Source organism: Musca autumnalis, unplaced genomic scaffold (genome assembly GCF_047663935.1).
Source record: "Musca autumnalis isolate F117 unplaced genomic scaffold, ASM4766393v1 scaffold_1, whole genome shotgun sequence".
Classification (NCBI taxonomy): domain Eukaryota; kingdom Metazoa; phylum Arthropoda; class Insecta; order Diptera; family Muscidae; genus Musca; species Musca autumnalis.
In genome coordinates, this window is record NW_027411644.1 from 83,198,938 (window position 1) to 83,219,969 (window position 21,032).

Here is a 21,032-nt window from a genome sequence, read left to right on the forward strand (position 1 = left end):
TTTATTCTCGTGTGTCGTTCTCGAACAAAATATACGCAAAACTATCGAGAAACATTCGAAAACGATATCGTGTTCGATAACAATTGTATGGTGAGATTTGCTGACTTCCGTATCGTTTTTTAAACTTCGTCAATATATTTTAATTACAAACTCATGCATTGTTCCTTGAAAATGCAACTGAATGCATCAGAAATAAAAATGATACATCTTTGCCTTTTACCTGCGTTAAAAATGCGTATTTGTGACGTCTTGAAACATAATACTTCACACATTTGCAGTCATTTGCCAAGCAACTGACGATACGGAAGTCAGCCATTGTGCCACAGTTACTTATTACTTCCCAGCTAACAATTCGCACAGAATTCGGAAAAAATTTTCTATGGAAAGATTTGGAGTAAATGTTTCGCGACGAATTCGGTTCAAACTAGGAAGTAAATTATTGCAAAGTTCGGAGAAATTTTTAGATTTTCTGCCAGAAATCGGTCTGAATTCTGAAAAAATTCGATGAAAAGTTAAGATTTTCAGAAAAAAAATCGGAAAAAATTCTTAGGCGCTGACGCCTTTGATATTGACACAATACAGAACAAACCCTACTCAGAAACAATTTTATTTTAATGCGATATATTTTTTCCCTGTTATCATTTTGTGATTAAAAGTAGAACAATGTGCACGAGTATGTTGAAGCTATCAACACTAGCATGAATTATTATATGTTGCATTTATATTAATAAAAATTAAAAATGGTATATGCGAATTTTAAAACCTGTCACTTTGTTTTTCGTCAATAACCGATCAAAAAAATCACTTAGAAATCTGAACGAAGATTCTTCACTTTTTGAAAATCTGTAGAGTTTCTAAGAAAATATTAGAGAAATCGGCAAATTTCTAAAAAAATATTCAGAAAATCTCGGAAAAAAGTCGGAAATCAGAGCCCTCGGAAAAAATTGTTAGCTGGGTTTAGTCGTTCAACTATCTCTAACTCCCGTATACCCTCAATACCCATCAGATAAATAGAAATAAAAAGATGTTCTTCTTTCAGAAACTACAATATTTATTGTTTGTTTTTATTTTTATTGGTTCACTTTATTCTGTTTGTTTTCTTTTTCTTTTTTGGTATAATTTAATACAGTAAGGGGAGGAGTATTTATTTTCTTTTTTATAGAAAGTCTTTTAAGGAAATTCTAAGTATTCGTTTTCACTTTCTTGTTCATCGGATCTTTTGGGTTGTGGGTTTTTATTCTTTTGTATAAAAAAATAAAAATACGTTTTACACCCTACGATACTTATAGTTATACAAAGAAAAAAAGTAGATTTTCTTTTTTAAAAAAATGTTTCAACAAAAAGTTTTGCTTTTTTTGTAAAAAATGAGAATCAAAATAAATTAAAAACAAAATTTGTGCAATTTATAGTTACAAATTGAGCGTGATGATGACGACGATGATCGATTGAAATACATATATAAAGCATTGTTGTATATAATAAATAATAAACAAAAAAGCACAACAGAATAATAACAAAAGTATATATATAATAAAAATATATATATTATATAATAAAAATAATACAATAATGGCAAAAATAATAAATATAGCATCCATAAATAATAATAATAAAAATAAAAATAATATTGAGGAAGAAGACTATGTAAAAGCTTATTTTGGAGAAATACAAGCAAAAAAGATATTTCTAGTATTCATTGTTTTTGGATATACTATAAATAAATATGTATTTTTATATGAGAGAATATGTATTTATTTGCATATTTATATTCTAAATATGTTTCCCAAACGGATATTTTGATAATAAGAGGAAATATCAAAAACTTTATACCACCATTTTGAGGTAAGGAGTTTAGATTTTGACATTTCTATGTATTTATATGCCATTTGAAAAAAACGAAACATACAAACATATTTGTATATTCTATCATTGCGGCATATATGCTTAAAATTAATAATGCCCTTGCAAGTCGCTTCGTTTCGAATCGTCTCGTCTCGTTTTCTCCATTTTTATAATCTATTAGACTATGAAAGGAGATAAATTTTGTGATTGATGGATGACTTGATAAATGTTTTGTGATTAAATAATGATATTAATTGATTTTGTCATATACATAATATCAATTTGTGATGATGATGTTTTGCTTTAAAAACACATGAATAAAAGATGCAAAAATGCATGTTTTGCTGCAATTCAGTAGTTGACTGTTTTGAACTTAAACGAGAAATTATTTGTGGCCAAATCTATTTATGATTTCAACACCTCCACCTAGGCTTTCATTAATAGATGTGGCTCGGATCGCAGAGAATCGGTTAAATATTGTGTCTTCATTGTCTTTTGGAAATAACGTTTTTCATTCGGTGAATTGACATTGTAAACGATGGGCCTTACACCCACATTACGCCATAGTTCAGCTATATGTCTGTCAAAAAGGAAAGTATACATAAATATATTTTTGGATGCTATGTTTAATTTTAATTTTTCTACTTACAGATTGAACTCTTCTTTGGAAAGGAACACTACACTTATTCCAATAACGGGTGAAATTATATTACGGAAGAAAGCACCATATATTGAGGTAATTAAGGTTGAAGCTTTGAGCAGTGGCAAAGCAAGAGATTTTTCAGTCCACAAACCGCAGATAACATCGGGATTTACTTTACGTAACTGTAAGAAATTTAGAAAGAAATAAACAATGGAGTATTATTCACTGACATTCTGGTCATGTAGACAAAAAATAGAAATAAATAACTTCGTTGACATCAGAACAGACACGAATTAGTCCCAATTTACATTGGGCGAGTTTACTTGCGGCAACTGTCATTTTGTAGGAGAGAGAGGTGAGGCATATGGTAACCCTTTGCCTCTCAGCACCCTCTCTCACCAACAAACTGACAATTGCCACAAGTAAACTCGCCTAATGTAAATTGGGACTTACTGTGGAAAAGTTTAGGACACAAGGGGGTTTCCACAGATACCCAGATACCACAAGGAATACAAGAAGTACAAATTTGCAAAGCAATAGCGGTATTCATTGTGGTAGATTTACAACCCTTGTTAATGTACTATATGTACCAGGGTTCTTTACAGCGAAGTGTGAATGTCTTTTATTGTGAATATCGTAAACAAATAAAAGCATCTTAACGCCGTCGTAAGTCTAGCTTTTAGTTTCAGTTTTATTACACTTTTTTCATAAAATTAAGAACCCTGTGGTAAATTAAACTTTCATGTATTTTGTTGTTGTGGTATTGTAAACACTTGTAGATCTACAATATTAACAAGATGTACAAGATCTACAATGCCACTTTACAAACATGAGTGAATACCGCTAATGAGATTTCAGATGTATTTTAGTTCATAATTTTGGAGAAGACTTATCTCATATCAATAAATACAGTCCTTCTCTACACCACTCGGAACGACGTTTCTTATGAAACCACCTGTAGAGAAGATTCAAAGAAGAAGTTTTATCACGGCTACAAATTTTCGATGCTGTCTAACCTGAAAATCGAACACAGACATTCAGCGTGCAAGGCGAGCGGGCATGCTAACCACTACACCAAGGTAAACTTAATTATTTCACTTACAAATCCGACATCATAATGAACATTAATAATGAATGTTGGGTATGGGTGCACTTCCAAGCTTGTTCTAGTCTTAGCAGTTTTAACCTGCGATAGGATTTACGTTGCTGTCTTTTACGCAGAACATCTCCAAGCGGTAGGCTCATGTGGCTTCTCACCAGAAGGTTTTGGGGGTTTGTGCTAGAGCTGGCAAACTATAAATAGACGGACTATCGTTTTGATTGCTGTCGCAAAACATAGGTAACGTCGACCACCAAAACATGTTGTTTGGGTCATCTGTCGCGAATTATTTATTAAATAATTGTTTTGGAGTCCGATATGAAGAAAGCTTTACGACAGCGATCAAAATGATAGTCGGACTATAGGTTTTTTGCCAGCTCTAGTTTGTGTCCCGGTCTATCTTGCAGACCATCCAAGGTTAGGCTACTTTAAACTGTCCGGCGAACTGTCAGTTTCGCGTATGAATCCGAGTAACTGCTCGACGACCTTTCTACCATACTCTTAGCACCTGGCTTTTGATTTTCAGAAGACACGTCTCTTGTGAAGTGGTTGTCTTGGGGCCACTAGCCTGCTTTGAGGTTGAAGGACTGTCTGTTGTATCAGCCACCTGACTCCCCGCCGCAGCATCCTTTTTCCTTGAACTAGCTCCGTTCTTCATCGAGAACTTGAACTTGTTTGGTGCAAATTCGGAATTCCAGAACCCTTCCAGCTCCTGTTTCCCCCAGCAGCTTTAGCGTTAGTCACAGGCGAAGCTGTCACACTAGCTGAGGCCTTGTGTGGCTGCTATGAGCGGGAACCACCTTAGAGGAGTCCGACAATGTCGTTGGGGCCGATGGAACCGAGTTGGTTGTCCCTGACACAGACACCACTGGTAATCCGGACAGTTTCAGTCTTCGCAATTTTTGACTCCGATTCGTATTAGGTCAATGATATGGGACATATTTTTTATCGTTTTACAACACCACTTATAGAGAAGCTTTACATGGCTGGAATATTCAGGAAATTAGGTATTTGCTACCGTCCGAAGGTATGATGTATTTGCCCGACCTGGGAATCGAATCGCATTACACTACTGTGACACCCAATGTGATCAAATAAGCATTGATTTTGTTCTCCAGTTCGTCAATCCATACCCCGTTGGCCAAAACGGTACAGTCATCTGCCAGTTTTGCGCCGTCTGGAGTGGAAGGAAGGAGTTGGAGACATAAAAGTTAAACAGCAAGGGAGATATCACATATGCTTGCGATACGCCCTGCCTAATTACATAACCCTTTCTTCGTCGTACTGTGACATACAAAATATTGTCAAACAATAATGCATGAACGACTGTGCCAAATGCTTTGACAATTTAAGGGCTAATAGTACGGTTAGTGCCAAACCTATAGCTCCGCGTGTTGAAATATAAGTATTTTGTTTTTGTATTTTTGAACGCACACGCAACACGCAGAGCTATAGGTTTGTCCCTTACACTAGAGTTTTGTGCCGGGTTAACCCACGTCATGAGGATTTATTTGACGTTTGCGCTATGGAATTGACATTTGAAACCCAAAACCACTGGGTTAATCCAGTTAAGTGTAACCGGGGTGTAATACGAACATCCTTTCGGCAGGTTTTGTTTGATTTAAGCCCTTTGCAATATTGTTGGCGATATCTGTGGGGGCTGTGTGCCTTTTTGAATCCGTGAAGAACTGCAGGAAGATGGATCGGTCATGCTAGGTACCAGAGATTACAAAACCTTGGCTAGCTGGAGATTGGACGATATGAATCTCCTTGGCTAGTTGGCTCGTCAAGTTTTGGTAGCGGAATTATCCTCTCCATTTTCCAAATCTCTGGAATCACTGACCTATTGACCGATAGGTTCAAGATTTCACCATGAGGAAATGCCATCAGGTCCAAAGTTTTTTGATGGTTTAGTTCTCCTGATGACAGTGCTAATGTCATCCGATGTAAATAGGACAGGACCCTCTCTCCTCCATTTCCGAGCTGTCCTTAGATGTGGCCTGCGCGGACCACTTATATAAACTATCGAATGTATGGTCGAATGTGGTCGGAATTACTGAGCCACAGATTTCCACATTCATTGAAAGATCCATCTCCTAACATAGTGGCGGTCATTTTCAGTGACCTGACACAAATGTTATCAACGGTGGAACCTGACGACATAAGCATATAATCATCGGTGTGCGTAATTGCCGTTGGGAGAGCATTGACATGCAGAAAGGTAGCGGTTAAACAGTTGCGGAGATATCACCCATCCTTGGGAAACACCGTGGATGCGTATACTTACTTAGATGGCTTTTATACTAAACAGAACGTCTTGTTCCATAAGCCGAACTGAGAATAGATTTCCAAATGCACCGATCTTTTGCCTTACTTCTCCAATTTTGGATGCCATGTTTTCTGATATCTTCTTCAACTTGGTCTTTCTATCGGAGTTTTGGCCTTCCCTTGGGGCGTATACCGTCGAGTGGCTCGTATTCAAATGCCTTATCCATCCTGCTGACATGGCCAAGCCAACGCAATCGTTGTAGTTCGATACGTTTTACTATATCGATGTCGGTCGGCTGGTATAGCTCGTGTTTCATACGACGTCGGTATTCACCTTCAACGCATATTGGTCCATAAATCTTTCGAAGAATTTTTCTCTCAAACACACCAAGTTCTGCCTCATCTGCTTTCGCAAGTACCCATACATAAGAACGGGTAGTATCAGTGTCCGGTAAAGTGTACGTTTTGTTTGACGAGAGGTGGTTTTGCTTTTAAACTGTTTATTTAGACCAAAGTAGCATCTGTTGGCCAATATTATTCTTCTCTTTATTTCAAGGCTTATATTGTTGGTTTTATTTACGGGGGTGCGGTGCCGAGGTAGATGAAGTCATTTACTATCTCAAATTTATAATTATCAACATCCACAGTTGGTCCGAGTCTACTGGACGACTTGCGTGTTGATAGCATGAACTTCGTCTTATCGCCGTTGACTGCCAGACCCACTTTGGCAGACTCATTTTCAATTTTTGCAAAGGTGGCTGTTACGGCTCGCGCTGATATACCTATTATGTCTATGTCATCTGCGTATGCAAGCAACATTACTGAAAATACGCTTTTCCTCTCTCCTCTTCTCCAGATAAGTTTCTTTCGTTCTTCGTATTGCTACTCAATGCAGTGTTGTTCTATATGCCGCGTTCTTTTCTTCTGTAGCTTTACGACACTCCTGATCGTACCGTAAATTTTTAGGTGGAGGGTTTTGGTACCCAAGTATGGTTTTTGCGGCAGTCTGACGGGAGTGGGCTATTCTTTGCCAAAGTGCTTCTACATTATCGGGACAAGGAGTGCTGTTTTCCAGCATGCGAGTCAGTTGAGCGGAGTAGGCTTGTGCTGTCTGGAGGCGTATAACCGGATTAAATAAAACCACTGGATTTCAAATATCAATTCCTTTGTGTATACGTCAAAATAAATCCCCATGAAGACGGTTTGACCACCTGATTTTTAAAGTTGATCGTATTCATATATTTGAGAAGCTTTGCAATTTATTGTTTAAGGCTGATGTTGTTAGCCATGATTCGCAACAATACAATAGTACTGACAGTACCTTTGATTTGAATATATTGATTTTTGACTTCATTAGTATAACGGTTGAGTTCCAGATGTTTCGTAATTGAAAGGATGCACCATTTGCTTCACAAATTCCAAATTCAATGTCAGTCCGTGCGCCGTTTTCGACGCCAATAACAAAGGGATTTGCTGTGTTAATTTTCAAACGACTTTCGCTGATTGGGCAACTAGTCGTCGAGTTTAGACTGCATATCTGAATGTCTGGTGGATAGTAGACAAATGTCGTCCGCGTAGTCCTAATCCTCAAGGTGACTGCTAAAAGTCCATTGGAAACCATGACGATTACCTGCAATTGTTTCCTTCATCACATTGTCAATTACAGGAAGAAATAGTAGTTGCGACAGTAGGCAGCCCTGCCTCACAAATGAATGATTCCGATAAACGACCATTGAAGTTTATGAGTTTTGACGGGATACCTGTTGTTTGTAATAGCTCGCATTTTTAGGACCGGAATATGCTGCCAAAAACGTCATATATATATGTTGCTTTGTTCTTTCCTTAGATTCATTTCGGTCGTATTCGGGGGCTTTGTTGTTTTTGAGTTTTTATAGCATTCCCTATATCAATGAGGGAAGTTGGTTCGGCGCTGAGTTGGTTAGTCGCAGGCATTGGTAAATGGGGTTTGGTAACTGTTGTAGCGTGTTATCTAATGTTTCCATGAAGTACGTGCGCCAGCGAAAAATTTGTTCAGTAACGTTTGTTAGAACGGTCCCATCCTTTGTTAGAAGGTTTTCATCCTGCTAGCTGTTTTATCTCATAGACCGCTTTATTGTCGCTCCTATGGCTGCTTCGTTTGCTTGCGTCGCAAGTTTATCAGTGTATGCTCTTTTGTCTCTTTTACAAGCCGATATTATTTCCTTGTTTTTGCTGAGTATAATTTTTTCAATTCAATACTTTTCTCCGTCGATTTCTTATTTCTTCTATTAAAGTCCATGTTGATGGTCTCAACCATTCCCTTTTTCCGGGGGCATAATATCCAAGTACATTTTCACATGTTTGTAAAGGATTATTTTTGATACGTTTCCAGCGTTCTTCTACGCCTTCGTTTGGGTCATTCTCATGTTCTAACATCATATTTAAATCATTTTCTGCGGCTTCCTGATAACGAGGGTATTTTAATTTTTCTGCGTCAAACTTTGATGAGGGAAATTTTTGACGGCGCTTACTTTCATTTGCAATATCGCCAGAAATAGGTGGTGGTCAGAACCAATGTCAGCACTACGTTTTACCCGTACATCACCATCTACGGCTTTTGCAAAAGTGGTCAATCTGGTTTTCAGTCCTCCTATCTGGAGATATCCATGTCGTTTTGTGACTACGTTTGTACTTGAAACAAGTACAACCTACTATGAGACCATGTCTGCTACTTAAGAATGTTAACCCCGCAAAAGGGTCTAGGTCTAAAAAATTCCTAACGATATTATAGGTGGAATATCACTTACCTGATATATGGTTACGGGAGATCTTGTTATTACGATAATTCGTTCTATAAATACAGCATTTATGCTAGCCTTTAATTTTTCAATCATTTGTGAGCTATTATCTGATATGTATAAAAATACGGTTAGCCTATTTTCTTCTAAAAACTCTAGTAGTTCTTGTAAGGTTAAAACATATTCCGGTTCAAAGTGTTTTCTGTAAAATTAAAACATATTTTATTATTTCTTTAGTCGTGAACTTAACTTAATGTCCGATAACTTACCCCATTGGATGTAATTCGGCTATGTTGATTTTCTTTAGCGATTCCAATGTGTGAACACCTATGCTACCAGAAAGTCCCGCCTTTTCCAATGTCAAACGATTAACGATGACAATTTGTCCGCACGACGTTAGTCCTGCATCGACTAGAACATTGCGATAGCCTCGTGAGACACACTAAACAAAAAAGAGGGAAAAGAATTAAAAAAAAAATGAATTGAAAATTGTATTAAAGATGTAAAGGTACATAAAAGGTCAAGTGTTTGCCTAAGCTATGTCACACCTTGTGATGTCATTATGTAAATAAGCAAATTGATATTTTACAAAGCAATAAAAAGTCATCTAAGTAGTAACCCACCCTTAGGAAAATCCCTTAATATAAAAATGGAGAAGGAAGGGGGTGAATGAAGACAACCGCAAATGTATAAGGATTGTGATCTGCGAAGCTAAACTTGTAATGACCGGTTTCTTTATAAAGAATATGTAGTGCAGTGTTTGGCCGAGTTTGGTTATGCAAAGGACTTAAGAACTTGGAGCCTGGTCAGTACGTTTGGAAGCAATTTTACAATGTGCAGAAGTAACCAAGCTTGGGTACATAAGCAGCCTCGCCTGCTTCATTTCTGTCATAACAAAATTAAAAGAATAAAGAAGGCCGAGCAAATTTCGAACTGGGTTGAACTTTTCGTCTTTATTCATTTATTTTTATTATGTCAGAAATGAAGCAGGCGAGGTTGCTTATGTATTCAGGCCTTTACTCCTTTCGTTGCTTTATCGTCCGCACCCCTTCTCTATGGGAGATAACCAAAGATGTGGAACGATATGACCCATCTTCGAACTGGAATCGGTTACTCATTTAGATAGTTAAGGAGCGCACCAACTAATTTAGTTGATGAACTTATAAATTTAAAGAGGTTTATAGCCATGGGAGAAGTCTCCCTTGTCCCATCTGGGATGTTTGTGAAACAATTATTATATAGCCTTTACCTCAGGCAGTATGGACTTGCCTGAAAAAAAGTTATATTGCTGTAAACTGGACTTCAAGAACAAACAAACAGTCCTTATATGCTTGTTATATGTCCAAATTTTAGGTTAGGTTATACAAAGTTTGGAACAAAATTGTTACTCCCTACGAGAGGTTCAGCCATACAGACGGACAATGAAGATATGTGGGGACCAAAATCATTATTTCGATGAGGAACATTTTTCAATTCCATTTGAAAAAATGTAAAATTTTTGTGAGCACATCTACTATTTTTGGTGCAGAGTTTAAGGAAAATTTTCTGGTTTCAAATCTGTTCGCGCTCATATCCCAGCAAAAAATTTGCATCCACAGTGTACACAGTACAAATGCCGCGGAAGTACATCTTTTTCTTTGAATTCCTTGAGGAATTTTACAAGAGAGCGGGCAGAAAAGATGCACTCCATTCTGCTTCCCAGCACGCAGTTAGGAAGCACTCCATTCTGCTTCCAAGAACGTAGCTAGATAGCAGTCCATTGTTCTTCCCAGCACGCAGCTAGGAAGCACTCCTTTTTGCACCCAAAGATGCAATAAAAATGTGGAGTTATATAGTACCGGAACGAACTAGTTCATTGGAACTATTCCGAGACTGGAACTATCGGAACGATATGCGACTCGTTCGTTTATATAGTTCCTTTCGTTCATCTATTTCCTTTTGTCCATCTCGTTCTATTCGCTCATCTCGTTCTTTTTGTTCTACGGATTCATAAGTTCTATTTTGTTTTTTTTTGTTATTGACAATGCGTGTGTTTGTGAAAGGTTGTGCGTTGTTCGGGTAACTAGGGAATAACTAGCAATTTTACTGGCTACTGATGAACACAACTAGTTACCACCCAAACTACTCGCAATGCTATAGACTGGTGAATTTAACATGGGGATGACATAGGGAGGCGGTCTATTGTCCCCTCACTGCATTACCAGTAACCACCCAATCCGATAGTCGTGTGAAAGACAATTCGGTAGTCAGAAATGATAGTCAAAATTACTAGTAAGTTGAAGTCAGATAAATGGGTAAATGCATTAGATACACTTTATTTTATTACATGGAGTGGAAAATGTTTACAAAGAACAATATAATCTTGTATACATATGGATATGGAATTTGCTCCCGTATGAAGTGCTCAGTAACTTTATACCGACAACTTTCTGGTGAAAAGTTGTATACTCCAAACGACGATTAAATGCCAAATTACAGCCATTTCCGTTGGATATTGAGACCAAAACCTTCAAAATATCGAAAACGTTCTATGGGGGCTATATGAACACGTGGACCGATATAGCCCATTTTCAGCACGAAACATTCTAGGAGTAATAGTACTTCAGTACCAAATTATAGAGCTCTATCTTAAAGTAGTGAGAGCAATATCTTGATTTCAACAGAACGACGAACGGACATTAGAGCTGGTAAACTATCGTAGTCCGATTATCGTTTTAATAGCTGTCGTAAAACAAAGGTTATGTCGGATACAAAAGGAAGTTTTATCTGTTACGAATTTTTTAAAACATAATTGCTTCTGTGTCCGATATAAACAAAGCTTACGACATTGCTCAAAACGATGGTCCGACTATCGATAACTCTCCAGCTCTAACGGCCATGTTTATGTCGACTTAGAATTTTATGCTGATCAAGAATACATATATACTTTATAGGGTATCCGACAAATATTTCGATGTTACAAATTTAATTATTCCCTCCATAATATGATGGAGGGTATAATGATCTTCCTAAACTAATTCTATTTCATTATGAGCCTCCAGTACTTCTTCTGCATTATCATGGGGAACATTCCCTGGTTCAGTCCAAATATATGAACCTCATTATCCATATTATTAAGGTTAATATATTAATGTCTGCATTCATGGTAGAATAAGAAAAGGTAGCAGCAATACACAGCTGACTGAACTGGGTTGTAACCAGAGAAGTGCGCAAGTAGCTGATTTTGACACTCATAAGCCACATGCTAAAAAAACAAGCGCATGTGCGGCTTGCTACTCTAAAAAATAAATGCAAGTGTTGATTGCCATTCTCAAAATATGTACGAGTGTGGCTAGCCACTCAAAAAATAAGTTATTTAAAAATGGATATTTTTTTACACTTGCGTATGTTTTGCCAAGTAGTTTTAAATACGCAATAACATTTTCTGTCTTAGGGGTAGTTTACACTATATGTAAATGTCATGTGACACAAAATAAAATCATTCCATATCTACCCACGGAGACAATGTGAAGACGTAGTTTTATTAGATTGTTGCTGGTGTGGACGCACAGAGTAAATTGCGTAAGGAAAATCTCCAATATTGCACATATTAGCGAATATATAACGATGGAAAAGTTCATGTCATATGACATTTACATATAGTGTAAACTACCCCTTACTTTCTTGCTCATTGCACATCAAGTATTGTTTTCAACCCTTCCCAGCAAAATGTTCGATGCCAAAGATGACATTCAATCATGGGTGCAAGTGATCTAGCATGTCATCTTTTTAGCATCTTCATCGATGAATTTTATATGAGCGTGGACCCCAAAAGATGACGTTCTTTTCTGGATCCTAAGCATGTCATTTTAACCAATGCGTTGACATGTCATTTCCACCAATGCTTTGGCATGTCATTTCCACCAATGCTTTGGCATGTCATTTCCACCAATGATTTGACATGTCATTTTCACCAATGCTTTGACACGTCATTTTCACCCATGCTTTGACATGTCATTTTAACCAATGCTTTGGCATGTCATTTTCACCAACCCCTTGGCATGAAATTTTCATGTCTTGTTTGGAAAATGGAAATGCTGTGTTGAAATATGGTTTTCATGAAAAACAAAACTCTTTATTAATTCAAACGAATTCATGAAATAGCTACAATTAATTTATCAGTTTAGTTTTTCAAAAGTTTACATCCAAAATTGCAATGTAATCACCACCGCTGCAACGCAAAAGATTACTTCCTCCGTTCTCCGCAACTGATATTCTTTCATCTTACAAAAGGTTTTTTCAATTATCTTCCCATCACCAGTTCAGATTTCAACATGGACTCCAAATGCACTCCTTTAAGTATTTTTATTTCGTAAATTACTTTTATTTTATAATTTTGTTATTTTATAACAACATTTTGGTAATTTATACTCTTTTGTTTAGTGACGGAAATATGTAGGGATCTACAACCCGGCTTGCTTTAGGGATCTCTAAGAACAAAATGTAACGAACGGGGAGGAGAGACTTTTTATGGAAAATACCATTTATGCTTAATTAATTTATTTTTAATTGTTTCTTTCCAAAAGTAGTTTCTTCTTTATTTTCAGATTCTTGTTCTATTTCGTTTCGGACTTTTTTCAAATTCCAAGAAGCGAGATTTGATTGATTTCATTCTATGTCAGATTTAGAACAGACAAGGGAACTTTTAAAATAGCAATGTGTGCAGTCCGATTCTATTTTTAGCTCGATGGTTGGGACTTCATATAATACCAATTGTTTAGAAGTTTTAGTTGTTTGATATGCAGGAAATGTGAGACAATATCACGACGACAGTTCTAACAACTTTGGTCTGTTCCAGAAACTGCAAGAATCTACTTATTTTTATTACGATAACAATTTTTCCTTTATGTTATCGGAAAAAATAGTAAAAATTAGTAGATTTTTGCAGCACTGGAACATACCAAAATGAAAATAAACAGGTGTGTAAATAAAAACACAAACATCATCTCTATTGGATCGATGGAATGGGTACAAATGCTGATTAAAAGATCGGATCTTTCACGACTTCCTTTGCATTGGTTCAAATCCTAATGAAAAGATCGGATCTTTCACGACTTCCTTTGAACCAATGCAAATGACATGAAATCACGTCATCGCAAAGAACCCCTTCCGTCAAATTTTGCTGGGTTGTAATTCAACCGATTGTCTCGTGCTCTTCGAGAGAGTGAGAGTTAAGATCATTTTCTAACACTGATTTTCAAACGTTAAAGGAACATGCAAAAACACACATAACATTCCAAGCAAATAAAGAAAAGCATACACAAACGAAACAACAACAAATGAAATTACAATTGTTTATTTTTTGTAGTGTTGTGTGTGTGTGCTTCTACTTGATAAGCCAATTGCCAACTACGATTGCGAGTTTTGTATACAGTGCAAAATACGATGGACACTTGTTTTACTTATTACGCACAAGCAACGGTCTTGATGCGTCGTAAGTATTTTTTGTGGTGGTGGAAAAAATACCGAGTGTAAGAAAACACATGCGTTAAAAAAGCAAAAGGCCCAAAAAACTTATGCGTGCTCAATTGGCTTACGGGGGCAAGTAACTCATTGATGATCTCTGGTTGTAACGTTAGTGTCAAATTTCTTATGACATTTTATACATTTATTTCTATTTCGATGTACATTAGGGGCATATATTTTTGAGAAAAAAATATATCATTCGGAAAAACCATTTCCCAGAAAGACTTCTTCATATCAATGATATGTAACCTCCTCCAAGTTCGAACTATAAGCCGCGCAGTAAATCCCCGCTTGTAGAGGCGATACAACGTTTGTTAATGTGTGAGGTATTTTGTTAAAATTTAAAAAAATAAAGCCCTAATAAACATGTGCTTCTTTGATTTCTAAAACAAAACATTGAAACAGTTTCTCCTTTTTCTATGAATTTCCAGCGACCCCAAACTTTTCTGCAAGAATTCTACTTTCTGCGAGAATTTATGCATTTAGTGGAATGATGTGGAAACATAAAAATTGAAAATGTAACGAATTTTCATTCATGTTTTCCAAAATATTGAACCAAATGTGAAAAATTATTAGTTTTTTAAATTCCAATAATTTATAGACATTTCATTGTTTTGTTTACAAATACAACTGGCAGCAACGTTACAAACAAAAACAAATTCCTTTGTGGTTGTTGTTCGAGTTGTATTTGTTGTAGTATTAACTTTACCTTATATTTGTTCTACCATGGTCTGCATTATAATTTGGTAAATCTCCTATGGGTAAATCATCAATATTTTTATTAACACTTGTTACAACTTCTATGAGTAAGGTACCTTACGTTTACCTTATGGTAAACTCTATTTCCATCTCATTCTTCCTCTGAGTAAAAATGTTTGGTGAATATTAATTTTAAAGTCTCTTCAACTAAACCATGCTTCGTTACTAAATCTGGTATATCTGAATCAAAATTAAATTTTTTCGTTCTCTTTTGCATTTTACTCTGTTTTACTGCATGTGAGAACGCAATATTTTCTAATAGAGCCATCAGAAAAAAAAATTTTCAAAGAAAATTTGCCCGATTTTTTTAAGTCCAAGGTTTGGTGTAATATAAAAAAAGAAGATAGCACTTTATCTAAAACTTGGTGTAGACTATACACTTATACGATGATTAAGAGCATTATCTCGATTTATTTGACAGATATTGTAGGAAAATGACAACTTAAATCCACTGGATTTGCTAAAACAGGCATAGTCTAATGTAATACCCCGTTACTGTTCATTTTTTTGAAAAATATTACTTAGTTGTAGAAAATTTACTAATTTTACTAAATTTTATGTTTCTGAATATCAGAGGCCTTCGCATAAATGTCACACTATTCCTTCAAAAAAATTGTGGCTGAAGGTGTTCAAATATGAATTTTGCCTCGACTCTGAACGCCAAAAATGTAGTTCTCTTTTCTGTCCTCTTAATAAAATATTACATTTTTCATTTTTTCCTCGACCGTGGCGTGCATTAGCCTGTTTCAGAGCTAGTTTCTCGGACATCCATTTTGCGTTTTTCAGCAATCGCAACAAATGGCAAATGACTTTTTGCGATGTTCTTTGCACTCTTCATCATTGTTCATGAATTTAGGCGTTCTTAGATCAAGTTCTCCACAACAGCATTTTCATGATATTATTCTACTATGAAACTCGATCTAGTGACGCATAATTTCATGATATTTTTTCAACGAAATCACTCTAATATGGATCTGGACTTTAAAAAACATTGAAACCTTTCGTCCAACTTTACAATTATTGACCGATATACAGCAGATTTCAAGCCACAAATATGTGGGAATTTTTTAAAAACGTTTTTATACCAATACACTTCGTACTGGTATACAAGAAATGTGATAGTTTTTTTATGGTATTTCGAATTGTAGTTTTTCATTTTCAGGAAAAATTCTGAAGTGCTGCCATCTGTCGTTACCTTTGTCATGCTGTGCATTTCGTACACTTAATTTCTGGTCTGTTGCAAAAAATGGTAACAGTGGTGGATTGCTGTCATATGTTTAAATTGAATGCTTTTTGATTTAAGGGAAAACTTTTCGCGTAGAAAATGGTAAAAAGCCGGAAGACATATGTACGTAAAGGAACAGAGCTTTTAATTATGATGGACTTCAGAAGTGTGTTTCCAACAACGTAACGTGCGGCTTGGCTCTCGATGTCGTTCGTTTGGATATTGTCGAACTTATCTAAGAACATCACGATTTTCTTAACCTCATCATCATTTGTAAATGCGTCGTTGTTGGTTTTCACTGTTGGAATTGTATTCCATTTGAGGTATTCATCAATGTCCTGCTCACAATTCTTAGGAACACTGCCACGAACGCTAATCAATCGGGTATGTTCTGAGACACACTTCACCTCTCACTTCACGCCTCAAGCATTGTAATCACCCCATTTACTCCTACTTTTTGCGAATTTCTTTGGACTAAGATTCGCTAGGGTATTTAAAAAGAAGAGTACGCCCTAGTCCATCCATAAAATACTTGAAAAATCAGCGAAAATGGGGTGAACAAAATGCCTGAGGCGTGAAGTGAGAGGTGAAGTGTGTCTCAGAACATACCCGAATATATTTTGAGATGTACATACAATATGGAGCTAACTGGTAACTCACTTCACTGAAAAAGTATTTTCAAGAAAATACTGGCTTAGTTCTCCCGTTAAAATGTATTGAACCTCATTGCAGTCTCCTAATGTTTCCAGTGAAAGGGTAATAAATCTGTGTTAGTCCCTTAATACATTTAACTTTGTCAGTAGCCTCGATTTTTCGATTACTGCCTCTTTTAATTGGTAGATTATTTGGACCCCTAACATTCAGCTCATCAAATAATTTATTCATATTCTGAATGAAGGAGCGTCTTCCGTAAGGTTCCCATTATTAACAGGAGTTATGGTGGAAGTTGAGACGGTATGGCTAAATATCTGAATTGCCCTTGCAACATTCATCTTATCCCAGCTAGTTAAATGGATGTGTCTCTCGGTCAATTTTGGACACAGTTTAACCATAACATTTTGTTGGCCATGTTCGTACACTGCTGTTATGTACTCTTTTTTACGGTTGCCATCAATAACAAACCCATTTGAAAATAGATTGTTTCTAATTGATTTAAAAACATGGGGACAGTCCCATAGGAAAACAACTTTTCTATTTTCAAATGTAAAAAAATATTCTTCTGGGCAACACAGCTGATTATGCAACTTCACATTACTGCTTCCTCGGTCACAAATTGTACCCCTCACGGTCAGACCAATTTTCTCAACGATATCAGATGTTCCGTAACAATCTTGATTATATTTCCAGTACTCGCCTGCTTGCCTTGCTTTCCTGCTTCATTTCTGACATAATAAAAATAAACGAATAAAGAAGGCCTAGCAAATTTCGAACTAGGTTACCCATTTCTTTTTTATTCTTTTATCAGAAGCAAGACAAGCAGGCGAGGCAGCTTATGTACCCAGGCCTTAAAGGCCTCGACATATAAGCCGCTCGGCTTTCTTACTTAATTCATTTCTGGTAAAGGAATAAAGAAATGTCAGAACCACATTTCAATTAGGTCGAACTTGGTCCTTGGTCTTTTACCAGAAATGAATTAAGCAAGAAAGCCGAGCGGCTTATGTACCCAGGCCTTAAAGGTTTTGTAGCAATTCCCTTATGTCTGATGGCATCTACAAAATCTTCAAACCGGTCAATAATATCTTCTGATTTATTGGACGCCATTTCCTTTCTAATTTCCATTTCGTCGAAAACAATGATCACTTGTCTTTCTCTATTTAACAAGAGGAAAACAAACAATTTTCCATAAGCGTGGGTGTCAATTCCCATTTGAATGAATTTTATGGGATGCCAATAGAGTAAAGTAGACGGATGTAAAAGCTTAAAATGTAACTCGTTTTTCATAAAATTTTAGCATTTCCTAAAGGTTATCTATAAACATTCAGCAATATATTTTTTGAAATGGTGTCCTTTCGCATTCATTTTCGGAAATTAAGCAATTTCCTCCTTTCCACAACTTTCAGGAATCATTATCAATGAGAATGTCATTTCGTCAACTTTTTCTCGCAATTTTTCTTTCGACTTTTTTAAGCCACCATTTATCGATTTATATTAATCTTTTTTATATTTTTGCAACTTAAAATTAATAAAACAAAATTAGCAAAGTTCAGGTAAATTTAGATAAAAAATTGTTAGACATCGATTTTTACTTCACAGGGAAAAGTATCCACACTAAAAGTTTTATTAAACAAAAATGATTGGCCTGTTCCCGTACTTTATAAAGTGGTAAAAGTTGTAAAAGTCGAATACTCCACTCAAGCAAACGTAAACGATTTTCATATAAATTTTGTGTACGGGAACGCAAAAGGTGTAAAAGTGGTAAAAATTGTAAAAACTTTTTAGTTCTGGAACAGAGCTGATTTCTTAGGTGTTTAGAACTTGGTATGTTATTATTTTGTTATCTTTTACAGCTTTGAGCCTTTTTGGCATAGATTGAACTAGCTTTTCGGTGGACGAAATCTAAATTTTTCCCTATTTTGCAAGGCTTTAAGACTAGCTGAAATGCTAAAATTTTGGATTTTTAAACATCACTTTCAAAATTTCCAACTGATCAAAACTGTGCCCAATAAACAGATTTTTCCTCATACGTCAGACAAAAACGTTACTAATTTCGCCGGTCTCATGTATGTTATTTCAACAGCATAAACTGAGAGTCTCACTTTACGAATTAAACTTTTTCTTCTTTCCTTTTCAATTCTTAAAGGGCATCGTCATCATAAAATTAAACATCTGTTCAACCCCTCTCCAGACAATAATGCAAACCTTGCCGTTTTTCATATAACAACCACCTAAATTTACTCAAAATTACAAAAGAAAGCTAACTCTCTTTCTCATTACATTTGCACAATAAAATAAAACTCCCAATTCGGGGAGAGTCATTCATGTACACAAAGTAATGGCCACTTGTCTACCCTCATTGAATGGGCAAAACTAACTAAACAATAACGTCATTGTTAATTTATTGGCAATTTTTATATGTCTGTGTATGTCCCTCCACCGACCCCCCTCTTTTCCAAAATGTTACAATAACTTACCTTTTTCAATGCCGCTTTCGAGTTTTCTGGAGCATCATAACCAGCACCTCTATGGGCTATTGGCCAAAATGATAAATCTTCCGGATAGAGACCTTGACTGCCCGATGCCAACAAACGTTGCAGACGTTTTTCGTCTGGACTTCGTAGTTTGACAAATTTTGAGAGTACACATATGACCACCAGTAACACAGTAACCCATGGTATTCCGGCTGATGCCAAATTACACATGAACCAGAACACATTGAATAAAAACGTAAGAAAACTAAATGAACAACATAAAAGTTGATAGAACATTTTAAGTAGAAACCAAAATATTGTGAAAATATTCATTCAGCCGATGCTTTGTTGTAGTAACTTTATCCGAGAGTAAAAACACTAAAAAATACACTGCAATGATAAAAGAACAAAAAAAAATTAAACAAACGCACGCACAAAAAGTGAATGTCTAATTAGAATTGGTATTTTTCTTTTTGATTTTTTTTTTCACTATTGGTCTGGTATTTTAGAATAATGTGGTATGTACTGACCCAATTCAATTTACAAAATTTAGGGTGTCTATACGAAACAAACACTGAAACAACCACTCACACTTGCTTGTCTACTGCTAGTCGTTGCTTAAATATGTATTTTGCAAAATTCTTTTTCTTAGTTTTTCTTCTTTTGACGTTAATTAATTTTCGTGGGATTTGTCGTCTAGTTAGATGATAGTTGCCGTCTAGCACCGATTAAGGTTTCTCTTTCGTTAGTAGTGGTAAAAAAAGGACTTTCTTCCGTTTCCTTGCTTGATAATTTTTGGCATTTTTCTAGCTTGCTCTGACTGCTATCGAACTTCCTTCTACTGGATTGGAAAAATAGGGATATGGCAGTTGACATAAAGAGTTCTTAGCTGCCGTGACAAAAATTGACGCCGCTCAGTGTTGGTGGCGGGCGTTGTTACACAAGGTTTTATAACTCACGGTTCGTTCACACATACGCAACTGTTGCTGCAATTTTACAATTCCGTTTTGACCGTTTTTCTTATGTTTTACAGAAGGTTGCATTTTTAACAAACGTACCCTGTGAACAAAAATGTTCTGTTTGGACAAATCAGCTGATTGCTTGCTGGTTTTTGCAGCTTCTTCTTTTCAATAACATTGAGACATGTACTACGAATTGATAACTTAATACCGTAGAACTATTTTCGTCTTGTTCTAATTACGTCGAAAGATACGCTACTTGCGAAAAATGATGGAACGTAATAAATGATCTGTTCCAGAACTGCAAGAATCTACAATTTTTTACTATTTTCTTCGATAACATAAAGGGAACATTGTTATCGTAGTAAAAATTAGTAGATTCTTGCAGGTTCTGGAACAGAGCAAATATAAAATAAACAAAGAGAACAGAGCAATAGAGTCTGTGTTTTGATAAATATAAAAATAAAAACAAACAATAAAACTAGATAACAATAGGTCTGTCAAACACCATAGCTAACAGAGTTCACAACTTATGAGAGAGTGTGTAACACACTAGCGTGAATTTCATTAAAAAATTTCATGAAATTATGCGTCTCTAGATCGAGTTACATAGTAGAGTAAAATCATAAAATTGCTGTAGTGGGGAATCCGAACTAGGAACGCCTAATTTCATTAAAATTTTTAATGAAATTCACGCTAGTTTGGACCGGGACTTAATAACTAATAAATGGATTTAACCTCTGTGACAACCAGATGCGGTTTTTTGTAGAACTGCGGCATGGCATAGACGTCTGAAACATCAGCAGCTGGTTCCTTCATGATCCCAA

The 21,032-nt window shown here is 36.0% G+C and overlaps 1 protein-coding gene across 2 annotated transcripts; it reads right to left on the bottom strand.

Annotated features, from left to right (window-relative positions):
• Positions 1-1,199: 1,199 nt before the first annotated feature.
• LOC141402191 (glycerophosphodiester phosphodiesterase 1) lies at positions 1,200-20,117 on the bottom strand. 2 transcript variants are annotated; one of them, XM_073983024.1, is made up of 6 exons: positions 19,838-20,117; positions 19,250-19,636; positions 8,899-9,071; positions 8,639-8,831; positions 2,492-2,667; positions 1,200-2,422 (listed from the first exon to the last, which is right to left on the bottom strand). In XM_073983024.1, exons 2-6 carry the CDS (start codon positions 19,577-19,579, stop codon positions 2,269-2,271), a joined length of 1,026 nt encoding a protein of 341 aa, XP_073839125.1. In that variant the 5' UTR covers positions 19,580-19,636; positions 19,838-20,117; the 3' UTR covers positions 1,200-2,268. The 2 variants fall into 2 exon arrangements, with proteins under 2 accessions (XP_073839125.1, XP_073839134.1); XM_073983033.1 differs by having other exon boundaries at positions 19,777-20,113.
• Between the last annotated feature and the right edge of the window lie 915 nt (positions 20,118-21,032).

Coding starts and splice junctions, on each gene's coding strand:
- LOC141402191 (XM_073983024.1), bottom strand. CDS start 19,579: ATGAATATTTTCACAATATTTTGGTTTCTACTTAAAATGTTCTATCAA. Junction 2,668..8,638: donor CTCCCGTAACCATATATCAG/GTAAGTGATATT, acceptor AATTTCTTACAG/TTACGTAAAGTAAATCCCGA. Junction 2,423..2,491: donor TCCAAAGAAGAGTTCAATCT/GTAAGTAGAAAA, acceptor CCTTTTTGACAG/ACATATAGCTGAACTATGGC.